Genomic DNA, 18,528 nt, shown 5'->3' with positions numbered 1-18,528 from the left:
TGAAAATAGTCTGGGGAAAAAAAAAAAAACCTCTGTGTCTTAATATTTATAATACTTTTCAGTGATACACAGAAAACAACACACACACACAGAGACAAATCAAAATATTACTGTAATCTACTCCTGGCTTGCTGTTCTGTTTAGTCTTATGAAACAAATAATTTAGCAGGCAATGTACAGTATAGAGGCCCTCAGTGGATTGCAATATACTAAGTAAGCATGTTTGTCTTTTTGTTTAATTTATAGTCCCTGGAAAAGAAGACATTTAAAAACCTTTTGTCTGGGTTTACAAAGCTCATAGGGATAGTTAGTTCTTAGCTGACTGTATTGCTGGCTAAAATGTTAGACATACTTTGTCACTAGAGGTCTTTTCATTTACGGGTGTACTAAGGCCTCAAGGGTTCTTCATCAGTGGACATATGTTTTAATCACAGAGAATTGCAAAATGCAGTGTTGTCTTCAAATTGACAACTGCAGGACAAGTATATGGATATTAACCTAGAAATTGCTGTATAAGCATTGGAGGCAATAATTTCCCAAAAAGAAACTGAATTTTCATCTTTCTTGATACCTTATCCTTTATCTAGCTTGAGTAATTTCTTAAAACGCAAACTCCTGCCAAATTCCGTGAATAACAGATTTTTGGTCTCAGTGATAAAACTGAAGGGGAAAAAAAAGGCAGGGGAAAAAAAAGGCAAGGGAAAAAAAAAAAAGAGCTGACTGAATTGAGTTGCTTCATTTTTTGGCTCTTTCTTTTCCTTTTTCCATATTTTTGGGTTCTTAACCAATGCGGATCATTCTGTAAATGGAAACATTTAATACTGGAAATGTCAAAACAAAACATTTAATCTTTTCAGAAGATTAAGATCTTTTACTGTCTGAAACCAAATTCTATCGGAATTTTAAAATAGATGTAGTAAGTAAGGAACTACTTGTTTTTGTGATTTTACTCTTCCTTCGTTTCTAGTTAGCCATAACAGGGCAACTGCACATACAACTGGGTTGCATACAAACAAGCCCAGGAAATAATGGGTCTGTAATCTTTGCATAGTATAGCAGAGAAATGAACAGTTACTAAAGAAATCATAAATCCCTGGAAAAAAAAGAGAAAAGCGTAAGAGTTCTATGAATGAAAATATCACCCTTTACTGGAGCTGAGTGAAAAATGTAAAACATTTGCCAGTCAAGTAGTTTCTACATATGCCCAATGCAAACAAAAAACACAGGAAAGAACCATGTTATGTCAGTCCCATTTCCTATCTTGTGCAAATCTATAGAATATAAAATCTTCTGCTTTTATCTGTTCCACCAACCATCTTCCTATTTTTGCTGCATTTCATTGGTTACTTTGTTACCTTATTTCCTGCTACCCACTAGTTTTTGAGCTTGCAGATCTTACAGCCTGTGCAGTGGTATACAGTATTTATTTCCCCTTTGGAACACCCTCTGGCTTCACATAGTGGCTCAGCGTAGCCTTTTTCATTAGAAAATACTTGCCTACAACACAGGCATGATCTATGATCTTTAAACACCAGCTACCTCAGTCAGCTCAACAATCAGTTTTCATCCAAAAGCTAAAGGGTTAATTTCCTTTGCAAGGCTTCTAAATGCCAAATTTCAACTTCCTCCCTCTCCATTTTCAATGCCAAGACAGTTCAAGAAAATCTTTTAATAATACTTTTCTAAGAAGACATAATTTTGCTCAAATGCGTAAATAGCAACCACCCATAGACAGAGATCAAAGCTGGCCATTTCCAGGAATATCTTTCGAAGCTGTATATGAGAACAGGGTCTTAGAATAGATACACACAGGCAGCCTCTACAATTGTCATCGGTGATTTAGTTAAAATAATGCAATTTAGTATGATTGCTGCTGAGATCTTTGCATTTTCTTTCTAACATAAAAACTTTCCATTTGTGTTTTGAATAGGTAAGCCTACAGGGTATGGATCCAGCAGTAGACGCTTACACCACAAGGGAATAGTGGATGAATGCTGCTTCCAGAGTTGTGACCTGAGGAGGCTGGAGATGTATTGTGCTCCAATAAAGCCACCTAAATCTGCACGCTCTGTACGTGCTCAGCGCCACACTGATATGCCAAAAGCACAAAAGGTAGGCCAGGCTGGAAAAACAAAAACAAAACCAAACAAAAAAAACACCCTACCTATTTTAGGGAAGGAAAATTCTGTCAAGGCTGGTAACATAGCAAACAACTGATGTGTTCTGCCTATTAGGCACACTGAGATTTAGTGGGGGTTTGGAAAATAGTGTCCATGGTAGGAAATAAATAGGAATGGTGTGTTCTATCTCATCTCTTAGAACACTGAGTAAAAGATGGAATTGCTAAGCTAGTAGTTGTGAGGCTTTATCCTGCCACTGGGTAGTAAATGACAAGTACTTACATCATCCAATCATAAATAGCACCTAAGACTTCTTTCAGAAGAGAAACCGAACACTGAATGTTTAACAACTGATCTATACAGATCCTCCTCACTCATCCTTCCTTGTCAGGAAGAGGTAGAGTGAGTGATCAAGAGGGAAAACACAGCTCTTCTGCTATTCATTTTACATGTAAATGAACAAATTACTTTTTACTTTCCTCATTATTTTGGCTTTTTAAAAATTTATTTATCAGAACTAAATTAACTGGATAGTCACTGCAATCATTACATACTTCATTTTAACTATTTAATGTTTAATATGTATATTTTCCAAGCACTTCAAATATTCATTGGTATTATTTGTATAATTGTGAAGCTCAGAGTCTCCAGATTTTTGTTCCTGTCATACTAGGTATACTGTACATATATGTAGTTAAATCTCATGTCTCCTCAACTGAGCCTACAGTTCAGAAAACTCATCTTAGGCTAGGCTACCATTAAGCTCATGTCCAACTACTCTCCTGCTTGAGTTCTGAACATCTGTTTTACATGTTATCTGTCATCTGCTGTAAGCCTCTAGTGATATATTTTATTGCCGTTGACCCTGTCTGTCCTACACATATGTTGGCTCCACTCCTGCAGTTATCTGAAAATTTTTTTCTTCTAAGAAATGGAACTTCTTGAAATCCTAAGATTTTACAGGAAATCAGGAAACCAGCACAATATACTAATTTCTTAATATCATCTTTATGAAAAGAACAATTGTAATTGTTCCAGCATCCATTTCTTTTCCATAAGTCAATCCATAGAATGGAATCCTTTCACCTCTTCCTCAAGAGTTTTCAACATTTTAAAGTAATGGCTGTATGATTATTCCTGGGAAGTATCACCTTAGCCATGAACATCTCAAAAAGCACATATGACAATAAGTGAAGTCTTCTTCATGTAAAGCTCAACTATAGACAAGAAAACCCTATGGTTTATTCCTGTCTGGGCACACGTATATTTAAGGCTTGCGGGAAAAGAAGAAAACAGGCTTGGCCAGTAATCTGTGTGCTCGTTCCCATACTTGTTGCTAAGGTGATGGGTAAAACATTCTGTAACTTCAAGTAAAAGGAGACAAGATACCTGCCAGCATTCTGATGGATCTCCACACCACTTTCCTTGGAGGGCTAAGGAATGATGTCATTCTTCAGGCAGCTGTCCTTTTCCCAGTTCAAAAGATAGACAGGAAAACACTTTTCTTGCAAACAGGAAGGAAGAGAAGAAAGGCCTTGCATCTTTCTGCAGCAACAGGGGAGGTAGTGTGCAAGAGGGGATACTGGAAAAAGAAAAAAAATTAGAAGGAGTATGTAGTAATTGACAGAACCTAGCTGCAGAAGAAATCATCCAGGAAATTAAAAGGAGAAAAAAATCAAGAGGTGCAAAGGGCAGTAAAAGGACAACGAAGAGCAGAGGAAAAGAAAGGAGAGGGAATTAGACAAAGAGGCTGAGAAGATGAGAAATATTTAAGATCTGAATGAATCATGGTGCATCACACAGAAAAGACAGAATTTTGAGAAAAGGGGAGAGAAAATAAAATTAGAGAAAAATTAATATTAAAGAAAAAACACCTTTAAAGAAAACGTATGGGAAAAGGAGGAGGGAGGTGAATAGAAGCAGAAAAATCATAAATGCTTCTTGATGGGAACTTGGTGATAAAATAACAGAAATGTGATGGGAAAAACAAACAGAAATTTTCATTAATATCTGTGGATGGAGAAAATTAGATTGAGGAAACAAAAATACAGGAGGGGTAGGAGAAACTATTATTCAGATTTATGATAGGTGAAAGGAAAATACAGGGAAGGGAAGGGAAGCGAAACAGAATTCATTAAGAAAAACTCTATGTGAAAAAGCTCTGGTACATATTATCATGTAATTATTTTTTCTTTCTCTTTTCTTTTTGCAGTCAGCTGTACATGCCTCCATTAAGAAAGATAATGCTATGTTCATATTTTCTTCTTTGGATAGGCTCCCCCAATATGAATGCATTTAGCTAATTCATAGTGTTGATATGTCACTGATTTTAATTAAAAAATTGATTATACTAAAGTCAAATTATTTTTCATTTTAACAATTTTTTTTCTGCTTTAGAATTTTTTTCCCTCTTAATATTATGTTATATATGAGATACATATACATCTAAAGTGAATATATATATGTAAGACAATCTATATGACCTCTTTAATGTTTTCTTATTTAGATACAAGATTTAACGCAGGATTAAGTGGAATATATAAGATGTTGTGTAGTTCAACTCAGATTTCAGACACTATCAGTTTCTTATGCCTTTCATACTTCTAATGTAGTTTTTATTTGGCATCTCCTCATAACCTTTTTAATAGACAAATCCAGGATTTGTGTTTTGGTTTAAGTGTTTTTGTAAGTGGTCTACTTACCCAATGCCTTGAGCAGATTGTTCGTCCTATGCACTATTTGGTAGAATAACTCACTTCAATGGAGCAGGGCTGTTCTTCTGCTTATAGGTTATGTTAATGCTGATCTTTAGTCATTACACTACAAACAAGTGTTTTTACTATACACACAAACCTGAATAATGAGTGTGGGCTGGGAACCCCAAAATGCCTATTTGCAGCTATAAGGCTAACATCAAGAACTAGTTTTAATCCAATTACAGAGATTGTATGTGTAGAGTTTTGTTTGTTTGTAGCTAACGAACAAAATATTTATTTCTCTATAGGATCATTATTTGTCCCATTCTAAGACCTTCACTCACAAATCAATATAAAAAGTATATTGAAAAGTAAAAAATAAACACATTATTATGATATACTTTGGGGTATTACAGCATACTTCACAGATTCACAAAAAAAGAAATTAAGAAAGGCGGCCATTAGAAGCACTTTGTTATTGCCTCAGCTGCTGTACACAATGGAGCACATACCCAACCTTAACTCTATCCTAATTTAGATGCCCAGCTTTCACCACCTCTTTGGCACTCAGCCCATGACAAAATTACCTTAAACTGGAGCAGCCAACGAATGCAACAAACACGCAAAATAGCTTGCAGAGAGAAATGAGGTATGCATCGGAGCACAATGTGATAGCTACAGGCTAACCACCCTAAAGTCTCTAGTGAACAGATGGGATAACTCCGAGTATCTTTCCAGCTGGATTTAAGCACTGTGGGCCTTGAGTAAGTTGTGAACTATAGTAACATGTAGTTGCTATTGGTGCCCAGCAGTCAAACATCCTTCTCAGACATCTGTCTAAAGGATACAAAACTCTCACCAGAGTGTGTCCTCCCTACTTAAAAAGAAGTATCTCCCCTACTTCCTGAAATACTTTATATTTTTTGAGTTGAAGCCTACAGAGGTTACCTAACCTGTCTGGGTCAGCAACTCTATCTGGGATGAAAAAAATGTTTATACTTTGAGAGGCTTCTGGAGCATTCAGATTGCTTTCTCCAGTGTGAAACAATAAATATATCCAAGCTGGGGTACAGGAAATATACAGTGAAGTGGCAGTTCTGTTTTCAAATGCTCAAATCTGGCATAGAAGAAAAGTCGTCTTCTTGGTGACAACTCAACAATGGTTGGTCAATGAGAAAATGCTTTAGTTTTATACAAATAGGTTTTTTCAATAGCCTCTACATGTTGCTGTAACAATCATACAAACCCAACATAGCTGGCTAAGATTTAGTAAGCCATTTACTTTATATCTTTTGTTTCTGTTCCTCTGAACTTGATCTGCAAAGGTAAATTATTCCTTTCAAATAGAGTGAGATCTATCTGTATAATCTACATTCACTCAGTCTGTGTTCTGCAATATATTGCCCTGATCATTCAGATTCCTCAGTACAAGAGCAGCTGACCAGAAATATAGAAATGGCATAAAATATGCAAGAACTACAGGTAATGCAATTGGTTTTCTCTAGTAGACTTCCTAAGGAAAGCTAGGTGATTACATTTCCAGTTTAGTGTTCAGATTGATGAAATAAAAAAAAAAAAATCAGGACAACTGTTCTGGACTACTTAGGTAGGGGAATAGAATTATTTTAGATCCCATTGCAACCAAGGGTGATAAAGATTGGTTTTCTTTTTTCAGTTTATTTAATTTACTTCAATGTATATACCTTTCTATTATCAATATTTATATTATTAACATTAATTAGTTCTCTATATATCTTCACTACACTTAATGAAAAAAACAATGTTTTGAAAAGGGCAAGTCAGAAGTTTCTCTTTGGAACTGCTGGAATTGAATATTTTGGTATTTCCAACGCAAAACATTTTAATCTCAAAAAGTCAAAATAAAGCACTTTTTGATTTCTTGCAGCTCTACCTTTTTTGTGGTGAAACTGATCTTCATTAAGCTGTTTGCAGTCTTCTCAAAACTTCAAATTTCAAGGAATTTAATATTACTCAAAATCCCCTTACTTTGCTTCTGACCATCTTAATTAAGCTACTGAAATTTAGTACTTCACTTTTTTGCATTAATTATAATACAATTCAAAACAAGAGGCCAGTAAAAAAAACAGTTAAAATACAGTAAAAATTAAACTTGATTAAAACACTTGTACATTTAAACAAATAGGTCATTTTTTACAGGATCACAACCCAGCAAATATTCCTATTAGCCTTGCAGCAATTTACTTTTGTAATAAATTTCATTTGAAAACTCATGAGAAATAATATTTTTTTAAGAATAAGGAAAACCTAAACATTTGATCAAATAATCCAACCAACCTGCATGATCTGTTGTTCACTCATTTAATCATCACTTATCAATTATGCTCTTTGAAAGCCTGTTTTGTTTACTTGCTTGCTATTTGAATGCTCTATTGAAAGCAGTAGAATTCTTGCTGTTAAAAAATGAGAGATACTTAGATATTCATCTTGCCAGAACTGATAAAAAATAGGACGTGGTCAACTGCATAGTACAAATCCATTATAAAATTCTACCTCAACTGCTGTTAGTTATGTATATAAGCAGAGATTATTAAAAAGGACACATCTTAATCATATGTCAGCATTTCTAAACCCAAGAAAGATGTCCCTGAATTTTTAACAAAGAGAACAGGTGTGAAAACAAAGCACATTATATATCAAGATTTTTTTTTAACCTAAAATTATGAGAATAATTGTTGACATTGTTTTCAGATTAAAATCTCATTTAATGAGCAAATACATCAGCTAGTAAGGTAGGAGTAAGCAACAGGGAGAAGCGTTCAGTATTTTTGCTGGAAAGCAAAGTAATGGTTTCACCTATTTTTACAGTTTTTAGAGTTCTAAACTGCAAAACAGGAGCAAGAAGGGGAATTAAAGTTCTGTCTTCAGTGTACATGGTTCCATCTAGCTTTTCTTTCACTCATTTCTTTCTTTTCTGAGAAATGTTAATAGAAGTTTAGTTTATTTACCCTTAAGTGAATTAAGTTTTAACAGCAATTTGGAAAACTAGTGAATAGAACTTTGAAAAACTACTGTTCTCTGTTCAAGCAAAGGAAATTGAGCTATTTCCACAACAATTGTGTACGTGAGGGAAGACTGTGACCTTTTTGAATGAAGCAGTGTCACAGAACCAGTGGCACAAAGTTCTTATCAATTTAAGGCTATAAGGTACCTTGAAAATTACTACGTGAAAGTGAACACTGGTAAGGCTGTTTTTAAAATCCAGTAAATAAAGAAGAGGGAAAGCAAAAAAACATAATGTCATGCCATCCCCTTGCACTCTGAGCAGAAGGACCAAAGAGGTACATCTTGATATATTTTCACTCTTCCTCAGATTTTTAGTCCTTCTTTAGGCCTCATATGCGGAAAACGCACATAAATATATTTACCAATGAAGTATCAATAGGAAGCGGATTCTCTCAAAAATCCTTTTCAAATTTTATCTAATCTTCAAAATTTAAATAAATACTAAGTGGGACTAAGAGAGAGAGCGAAAAGATGTTAATATTTTTAGTTTAAGAAAATGTCATTAAAAAAACAGAAAAAGTATCGCATTATTTCTCATTAATCTTTCTAAGATTGACAGATTCTTTTGTACTTGGCTCAGTATCAACTCACAGATACATTTACAGGCCAAAATATGCACAATGGCACTAATCCTAATTTCTATTACAGCCATGCCACATTACCAAGCCAATGAGGGAACGTTTAGGTGTAACAGATAGAAAAACTTGGCTTCTTCACTTCAGAAGATTTTTTTCTCCCATTGCTTACTTTCCAGCCTTGTTATTATGTTACTGATCACACTGCCCACAGAACTAAAAAACTTTCAAAGAGACCCCAGAGAGTTCGTAGCTAAGATATCATGCCTGTTACTACAAACATTAGATGTTCCATTTATTACCAATAAAGCCAGAGATCTTTTAATGCCAATATGAGGTTTGAATGTCCATCCTAACAGGATAAGAATGCTGCTGCATGCTTTCCAATATCTTTCCATCCTAGTTAAATGACCTTTACTATCACAGAGGTAGTTGTTATCCTTATGTTAATGCTGCCCTGTCTCCAAAGATCCACGCTTAATGTGATAGGTTAGAAGTCTGCGCTTCTCTATTCATGAACTGACTTATGCAAAGTTGACATTTTGCATCTGTCATCTTAAAATGCTTATTGTCTTTGTCTGGGTCTGAATATCAGCTCAGACAATCTGATAATGAAACAAGCATCACAGACAACCATTTTATTTCTAATTACCTTCTTTTCCAAAGACTTGAGAAATAAGGCAAGCTTTTCTATACCAGTGCAAACGCACGTCTGAGAATCTGATTCAGGCATTCACGCTTTTTTTTTTCAATGGTCTCAACATTGCATACTCGAAAAAATGTGTTATGTGGGTCAAAGCATTTTCTGGCATGCATGTTACTGCTGCCATCACCAGTGCCACTGCTTTGTAGTTATTCATCAAAACACTGATTCCAGAGGAGAAACTGTTCTAAAAGTAACCTGCCATCTTCCCTCAGTTTCAGAGCTAGCCTGTGTATTATGACAGCTGTTTTTCCACCTACATGTCAGTATTAAAAGCTATAACTGAAACCCTGCTGCATCTTAGTATTTGCTTTATTTGGATAATAAAGCCATTTTAAAGTCAGACAACAACAGTAGTGGAGAAAATTTATATTTTCACTTGGGAAACATATAGTTAATTTTCAATCTAAGTATACCTTCAAAGCCACTGCAATGCAAAATGGCTGTTGTTTCATAACAAGGCTCTCACTGTCCATTTTATAGATCATGAATATGCAGCCTTTAAGAATGTGTGACTTTCTGCAAATAAAAAGTAGCATATAACTTTTCCTATATGCTGGTATACTCTCTTCAAGGAGGAGAATCTAGGGGCAGCATTGATAAGGATATTTTGCTTTGTTGCCATGAGGAAAAAAACAGGTTTAGATGAGTCAAGGAATTCCTGTTTTCTTAGTTCATTGTTACCAGTATAAGCGTTTGTAGCATAAGGCAGGATCCTTAACAGTGGCAGACTCCTGTGAAGTGCTGCAATGGTGATTTTAGTGAAAATCAGTGAAAATTGAAGGGTTCATGAGAGTGAGTACTTCAGGGTGAAAACTAAGGTACAACTTAGGGAAAACTAAAGACAGAAAAGGTAGTTTTGGAAAAGCTGGAAGACAAACAGGCAATGAAACAGCAAAGATTATTTTAATTTATGGATAAGCAGAATTCTGTTGACATTTCTGTTTCTGTATTTGATCCATTCTAAGGAAGCTATTCTATAGTGGTATTAGCAAAATTTGGTGAAGACAAGCCAGTATCCTACTGAACTGATCATGGGAATAGTGACTAGATGATTAATCACTTCTTCCTCATTTAGTATTATATTTCGGACTAAGAATGTCTAGAATGGCAGATTCCTAACAAAGACATTTCTTCGTTATGAATGCTTTGCTATTAACAAATTTGGCTTGTCAGTGATGATAAATCTTAGTTTGGCTCAATGTTCTTACTTGTTGGTGGTATAATTAATTTAACAATTACTACTACTGCTTGGGTTTTTTTATATTCTGAAAATAATCATTCGACTCATATCCATCAGAACCCAGTCCAAAACAAGTGAAAATTAATAAGCTCTATGTGAGCCCAAGTTTTGTGATCCTTTGCCAGTTTCTGATTTATTTTATATTTAATAGATACTGGAGGCAAACAGAAAAGTTATATATAGAATAGTATTTTATATAGGAAAGCATTAAAAAAACCCCCACAAAACTACTGTAATGCACAAAATCAGTTTCCATTTTCTTTCTGTCCATCAGAAAAGCAAGCAGAAGTTTCATTACTTTTTAAATTTTAGAGAATACATTTCCTGGGTTTTTTTTTAGGGCTTAAATAGTAGCTAATGCAGTGTAGAGCTGCATACACATGCCTCACCTTTCTCAGGGAGATTTTTTATTTTTGTTTTTTCTTAAGACAACAGGCATGATTTCAGTTAACTAAGAACTTTACTTCTGATGAGGATTATAAATATGGAGAGTCACTTAACAATTCTGCCTCTAGTCTGGTACAGAATGTGCAAAGATTTGGGCCCAGGTAATATTTACCTGGCAAATAAGGAAATCAAACTGAAAGATATATGCCACACCCATCACTGCTGCTGGAAACTGGCCGGTGCATGGAAAGACAGTGAACTGAGGGCGTTATTCATGCCAAAGTCCTCTTGATTTTCCTGGCACATCACCTTATCTCTTTTTGAAAATACAAATTATTTGGCTGCAGCTCCTGCACTGAACCCACACTTTTTATCCTCCTAAAGACCTTCTCCAGCAAAAACCTTAAACATTTAATATGCGATCTCTGCAAAATGTAGGTAACAGAGTCTCACTCAGCAATTTTGAAAATCTCTGACCGCTGGGTACCAAAGCCCACGAGGGTCCATAAATCCTTCAGTTACAACTCTAAAGTGCCCTGGGCCCTACACATCCTGCTTTTGCAAGTGTCCTTGTTCTGAAAGAAAGAAAATCTTTGGTACCTACTGTGTATCTAAGCCAATCCAGATTCCAGTATGCAGATGTTTCCTCTGCCAAGATCAACAATGACAGCAATCAAAGTGTTTATGCCTAGGAGAAAGGGGAATTTCATGTACAGACGTTTTGTATAGCTAAGTTCTCTGTGAACCGACAGAAGGGCTCTAACAATTCCAGCATTCACGATAACTGTTTTCCTACCAATATGAGTTTTGTGGTCATACAGCATATTAAAACCTGTCTGGAATAATTATTTTTTTCTACACTTTCAGGAAGTGCATTTGAAGAATACAAGTAGAGGGAACACAGGAAACAGAAACTACAGAATGTAAGAACATGCCATCCACAAGAATGAAGAATGAATGTGCCATCTGCAGGATACTTTGCTGTAAATAAATTATTTGTTAAACATTGGAAGACTTAAAAAAAACCTATGGTTTAATAAGCTCGATGCAATCTCAACCAATGGGCATTCTCCCAGTGAACAATGCAACTAAACATTCCAATATTAAGTCTTTAGAGAACAGAACATTTTAACCAGCCCAGAGCTAAAAAATTCTGTGGTTGATATATTACTGTTTGTTAACCTGTTTTAAATGTCCTGCACAAAATCTCTTAAAGTCCTGTGCCCCTCAAAAGCCTACAAATTTATGGGCCTTTGATGGATCCAATTGCACTAAATTAACCTATGAACACTGGCTGCTGGAGTCATTCATCAGCCTTGTCTAAGTGGTGTTTTTTTTATTTGCACTTCTATACAAGTAACAGGCTGTTTGTTTTACAGTGTCTGATAACATTGTTTGTCTACCCCTTCATATTTGCACAGTTTGACATTCCCAGTAACAGCAGCAGTAAGGTAACATATACAGTTTTAAACATCCATTAATTCCATCTGTGGCATTTTGACAGAATATGGGTTATAGATGCATTTGTTTTAAGACAGTTTTATTTTTCCTTCTCTTGCAAAGATGCAGTTTATTGCAATTTGTAAGACAAAAGACTTTTAAAAGCAGTTAAAGCATACATAGGCTCTCAAACCATTAATGATTCTTCCAGGTAATTATTTTGCAACAGTATAGGTAACTTCTTTCTTCCTCCATATAATGCAGTATGTAAAATTTAGCATATCAATAATACACATATATCAAACAGTATGTAAAAATCTCTGTTTTATAGTACAACGGTGCTATTTTATAGTTTGTTACATGAAAGGGTCTGGCCAAAACAGTAATAGGTAAAAGCAAATTGAAAAGATCAAGCCAAAGATTAAATAACAGAATAGTTTTAAAAATATTCAGTTTAAATGAACTAAAATGGCTTCAGATTCCAACATGGAAGTAACTTTCCCATCTTCAAAAGAAAATTCAGATACTTGTTTCCTTTTAGATGATTGCATGGTGGTGTTTTCACTTAGCAGTAATGTGGAACACAAATTCATAGATGCCTAGGCCAGGAGAAGACAACTTGAAAAACAGCCCTCAAATGGTTTCAAAGGATAGCCCATCAGGGCCTAAAGCTTTCTGAAATATCAGCATTTTGTTCAAACTTACTTTGGGGTAAGTAACCCTTACTGAGGGTTACTCAAGCTCTCTGCCGTTTTAATTCTTCCCATAATCAGGTGTGACTAAACTGACTGTTAATCAGACTGCTGCATCTCTCTGTAAATCAGAAAAGCTAATCTAATCATCAAATTACAGTGTAGAAAGAGTCTTCAAGAAGAGATGAACTATAATGTCCTTCAAACTAATACTCACAATAGCTTTTCATGCACTCTTGTGGGAGACATATATTTCTGGATAATCTCTGCCATGTAACCTTGATAGGTACTGCACTGATTCTACCTTGAATAACACTGTGTCCTATGCTCCATTTCTGTAAATCAACTCAGTGCTAGACTGGCCGTGCAGTAAAGGAGGATAGGTAGCCAACAGTGTCCCAAGATGAGCAATAAATTTCTCAGTGAGAGAAGGGAAGAGAAGGCAGGGGAGAATGCACACTTCCATCCTGCCCAGAACTGCAACGTGGGTCCACTCGATTTCTTCCCCCCATCACGCTGCACACGGTAAGCTCAGACAAGGGATGAAGTATCCCTTGGTCAGCCCCAAAGAGGTCAGGGAGAATACTTTATGAAGGGAGCAATTAGGGAGATGTTACATGAGATCTGTAAAGGGAAGTATCTCTTTTTAAAAGTTAAAATCTGCCCTACTTGCTACTACATCCGTGGGAATAGATGACTAAACTATCGATTAAAACACAAGAGAAGAATCTCTGCAGACTGCATATCGTACAGCTCCCCAATAGTTTCTCGTGAAACAGACAGGAAAGGTAGGTCTTAAAAGTCTAACAAATTATTATAGTTCTTTATTTATTCCCATAGAAAATTTGGGTTTCGTATTTTTTCCAAGGGAAGTGCAATGTATTCCTATGCAGTTCTTTAAACCCTCCACTTTCTGTGAGATGCATGTTTATATGCACAATAGACTGCCATCGCAATGTAAAAGCAGAACAGTAAATGAATAAAAAGCATGTCACAGCTGTCACTGACTGAGATAGTTATGTTGAAAAAGGAAGAAAGTACAGAAAAACAGATGGGGAAACTAACCTAAATTATTTATCACCAATTCAATAAACAGCGGTAGCAATTCTGATATTTATCACAGCTCTTACAGGCCTTTTTTTGGCAGAGGGAGGGGAGAGGGAAGTATTTTTACTTCAATGGCTGTTAAGAATTCTGAAATGCATTTTAAGAATAAGCCATTATTTTGATGTCACAGGCATAATACATATTTCTATTTCATGTCCCACAACCCTTTCTGTCCCCTACCTCCTCTGAAGTTCTAAGGGGAGAAGGGAGGAAAGGTGTGAACGCAAAAAGCAATTTGCTGATCTCTGTGGTAGCAAGTTTCTTTGTAGATAATATTTTACTGATGTATTGTTAACATAACTGAATAACCATACATCATTGTGCTATTTAATTCCTGTAAGTTTACAGGAATTATCTTCAGATTCATGGGATTCATTTACATGGTCTTGTCTTGGGATTCATGCAGTCACATTCATGCCACCACATTTCTCCTGTTGAGAAATCGTCATTAGAAAATGTCACTCATAGACAACAATATCTAACACCAGAACTTGATTACTGTCTTAACAAATTAGAACAATTTTTGAAAGAAACTACAATAAATAATGAATAGCTACAAGCTTCAAAGGCAACGCTTTGCTTTACTAGAGAATAAATGGTATCACAAAATGAAGAGTAGCTCCACCACCGTAGAGGTGAGAAATGCATGGATGGGAAATGCATACTTGTATAAGAAATCCCAGTCATATGGCAGGGAGCACATGATATACCAGTCAGTGTGAAAGATAAAGGGCTGCATTAGCTTAATAATCTCAATAAATCCTACTTAAAGAAGTTGAAGCATGAGCCAAAACATCTCCCTCCCAAAAGTACAAAGTAGTCTGACCTGAAAAACTTCTAATTAGAGAAATTGAAGGGTTCAGCTGGATTTTCAAAAGCACTCCAGATACTTAGGAACAGGTCTCCCACTGGATGCCATTGAGTCTCATAAATCACTTAAGTGTTAAAGGAAATCCCACTCCCCATCCTTCCTTATCATGTAAATCACATGACAGAAGTCACAGATTTTTGCATTCTAGGATAGACATAAAACTCCAATTATTACACAGAATGTCACCGAAGTGCAGAAATAAGAAAGTGAATTAAACCTCATTATTTTCAGTTAGTTCAAAAAGGACTACAGATCTAAACCCACTGAAGTTAATATATCTCTTTCATCAAGGTAGCAAAATTTGAGCCTCATCTCCATAGTAACCATAATTAATCATTAAGAGTTTAAATGGAAAATGAATAAATTCTATATTCTGCTCAAAATGTACTTACAAACCTACACTTACATTTGTGTGAAAGACTTGTATGAGGCTCATTTGTACCATTCAGTGAAGAAAGAAAAGAAAATCAAATAACAGGATACTGTGTTCAGTCCCTGTAGATACATTAAAGTAGTCACCTTTTGCCCAATACAGATTACAGTGTCAATTCCTTTTTTAAAATTAAAGGACAAATTAGTGGTAGGCTTTCTTTACAGAATTGAATTCCATACACAACTAGTAACTGTGTTCGGTTGCCCCATCAGCTGGTTGTTGACTTAGTATCAATGGTTAAAGTTGATTAATGAAGACCCTAGGCCAAACACTGTGTCTTCTTGACTTTCCATTTTAACAAGCAAGTGCATGATAAGACGAGTTCAGAAAAGTGTATGCATATTTGTTTTACCTGTTACTGATTTGGCCAACAATGCCAAAGTGGTGCTATTGTTTTGTTTAAGAAAGTACTTGACTAAAATATAAAAGAAAGCATAAATATTTTTTTAATGTATGAAAATGACAATTATATAGGTATGGTTATTAAAATAGAAATACAACTAGCCATAACTTCAACTTTTTGTCACTTAGCAATGGCAAAGAAATCTTAAATCAATGGAGATGGGGCAGGAATAAGAGTCAAAATGCCACAAAAATTCATAGACTTGAAATGCAATTCTGAATCTTTACTCCAAGTCAGAAATACAGATGAAGAAAAGCATTTAAAGTCAGGGAACAATGGATATGACTGAAAGCCTGTTCAGATTAATGCAAGCCCTATATCATACCAAAGATTTTTAAGCCACACTCTAGCCTGAAATCAGTGTAAAGTTTGGCTTAAAATCAGTGGCATGATATGATCAAGATTTTCATTGAGCATACATTTTTATTTTTACCTGATTACCTTCTCATTCATGGCATGCCCCCCAAAAGTCAATATTCTTTAAAAAAAAAACACAAAGAAAAGCATCTGATTTTAACAAGGAATGAAAAAATAAATATTCCTAAGATGAAACTGATGCTATTTTTAATTCTCACTGGTTTCAAATTGTGAGAAAAAGTTGAAATATATGGCTAACAGTCTGTGAATTTTTTTTTAACTTTATGTGGTCACTATGAACATCCTAATGTGCAAAATTTCACATTTCATTGTTTTGTTTTTATGGTAAGTTAAGCCCAAATAGAGATTCTTGGAACCTATAGGCTAGATAGAATACTTATGTTCTGATGAAGGTATAATCAATATATTTAAAATGTTTTATTTTTAGTCTGAAAAGGAATAGTAATAATTTATTTGGGGACTCAACCTATACTGGTCCCCCTTTTAAGGATACTGTTCAGTGCAAACAAGTCTTCCCAACGCCAAACTTCTATTCAAAACCAACATTCATTCCTCCCTCTCCCTCCCCCCAGCAAAACTAGTTAAAAGACTATTGCAACATAATTTTGTTGTTTGTCTGTTTGTTTTGGGGGGTTGTTTTGTTTTGCTTTACTTTGTTTTGATTTGGGGGGCAGGGGTAAGGAGGAGGAGATGAGGCTTTCAAGTGATTAAGATTTTTTCCTCTCGGGTACAATCCACAAAAAATAAAGAATTTGCCTTGATGAGATTATTAATTATCCAATTCATGTGTGGAAATAGCATTAAGTAAAGCAACTAGATTAAAGTTGTCTTGAAAGAAGGGAAAAAAGTTATTAACACAAAGTTTTTACTCATTCTAATCCTACACTATACATTTTGGTTCTCACAGCATTGGAATGTTCTACTGGACTATAACTGTCTGAACACACAGTATCTGATATATATAAATCATCTTTGATTTTTTACATGAAGGGTATTATGGGAATATCTGAAACTTGATTACATATAGTACAGTATAGAGATACCAGTCTAGCAGAGATCAAAACAAGAAGGACCTCCCTGATGCTTACATTAAGAAAACTTATACTAGTTGCATAAAGGGTGTGTGTATGTATATATAAATATATACATATATATAGACATACGTATGTATATGTGTATATATATGTAATGTTATAATGTGTGTACGTGTATGTGCATGTGTGTGTGCATGTGTGTATTAGGCTTTTCTTATTTTTCCTCTCAAGTAAAATTTGACTTTCTTCCTTTTTACACATTATTTCTCATGGATTATAGTCAACAATCCAATTGGAATCTAATTTTAGAAGAACATTGTATAATATGGGTGTCACAAGTTAGATCCTACCTTTGTTTTTCACACCTAAAGAAATTACCTGATTTTTAAATCATGAGACACTTCTTTGCTGTCATCAGGCAAATCTATCTAAGTACAGTTATAAAATACTAACTCTGAGGACCTTATTATGAAAACATTGATTTAAAAATTCTCTTTTATTTCATTCTTCTCCAGATAACTACTGTTAAGTGAGATTTTTTTTAAGTGTAAGCATCCCTTCAAAGTAAGAATAATGAGTAATATAAACAGACAAGAATGAAAAATTCTGTCATTTAATAATATCACCTCAATTATTCATTTGTCAATTACATACTTTTTGTAAGAATAATTCATGCCTTTCTATAGTACCCTTAACTATTTCAGAAGTGGAAAAGACTTAGCACTGTAAATTCCTATATCTCAAATTATTTATAATAATTTTTGACTTCTCTGTATTCTTCAGTAACTTTTTATTTTGCCAGCTTGGCTCAAAAAAGTCATAAAAAGCATCAGCATGATACTTCTGCTGCTAAACATTCTTTCCCACAAATATTTAACATATGTACACCCACCTACAATATTTACATATTCACACTTGATTGAAGTTCTTAAGAAACAGCACAAATATAGTTTGGAGATCTTTTTTTTTTTTCCACATTTTAAAGGTATGAACCATTTTTTAACTAAATCAAAGACATTCCATCTTACTGTGTTTTACATTAATTAGTATCATCTCATTCCTCTAAAGCAACAACAAAATACCTGCAGAACAAAAAGGACTCTATCTTGATAAATAAGATCATTCTTCATGTACTCGTGTTAACGAAAAAGGTTTAACCAGATAATTATACTTACAACTGATGCAACGAAATCCATATTTTGTAGTGAAATATTTAAGTTTGTAAATTTTAAAATCAAATGAATGTTCCAGTCTTCCTAGTTTACTGGCATTAACCTGGTTTATGGTATGAAAAAGTCCACTTAAACAATGATCAACGGCAAAGGATCCAAGACCAATAGACTAAAGTGCTACCAGTGAAAGAGGTACAATGTCCTTATTTTGTGCACAGGGATGAATCTT

The 18,528-nt window shown here is 34.8% G+C and overlaps 1 protein-coding gene across 1 annotated transcript in view; it reads left to right on the top strand.

The window, feature by feature from the left end:
* The window catches only part of IGF1 (insulin-like growth factor 1 (somatomedin C)), a 50,357-nt gene extending 38,300 nt beyond the window's left edge, over window positions 1-12,057 (top strand). The window contains exons 3-4 of the mRNA XM_009580169.1: window positions 1,931-2,112; window positions 11,637-12,057. Coding sequence (XP_009578464.1) covers window positions 1,931-2,112; window positions 11,637-11,696 — 242 coding nt within the window. The 3' untranslated portion in view covers window positions 11,697-12,057. The remainder of the gene's footprint in view (window positions 1-1,930; window positions 2,113-11,636) is intronic.
* Window positions 12,058-18,528: the final 6,471 nt, after the last annotated feature.

The sequence above is a fragment of the Fulmarus glacialis genome, unplaced genomic scaffold (assembly GCF_000690835.1).
Source record: "Fulmarus glacialis isolate BGI_N327 unplaced genomic scaffold, ASM69083v1 scaffold33450, whole genome shotgun sequence".
NCBI lineage: Eukaryota > Metazoa > Chordata > Aves > Procellariiformes > Procellariidae > Fulmarus > Fulmarus glacialis.
The sequence above is the reverse complement of the archived record's forward strand: the minus strand, read 5'-3'. Positions and strand labels throughout refer to the sequence as shown.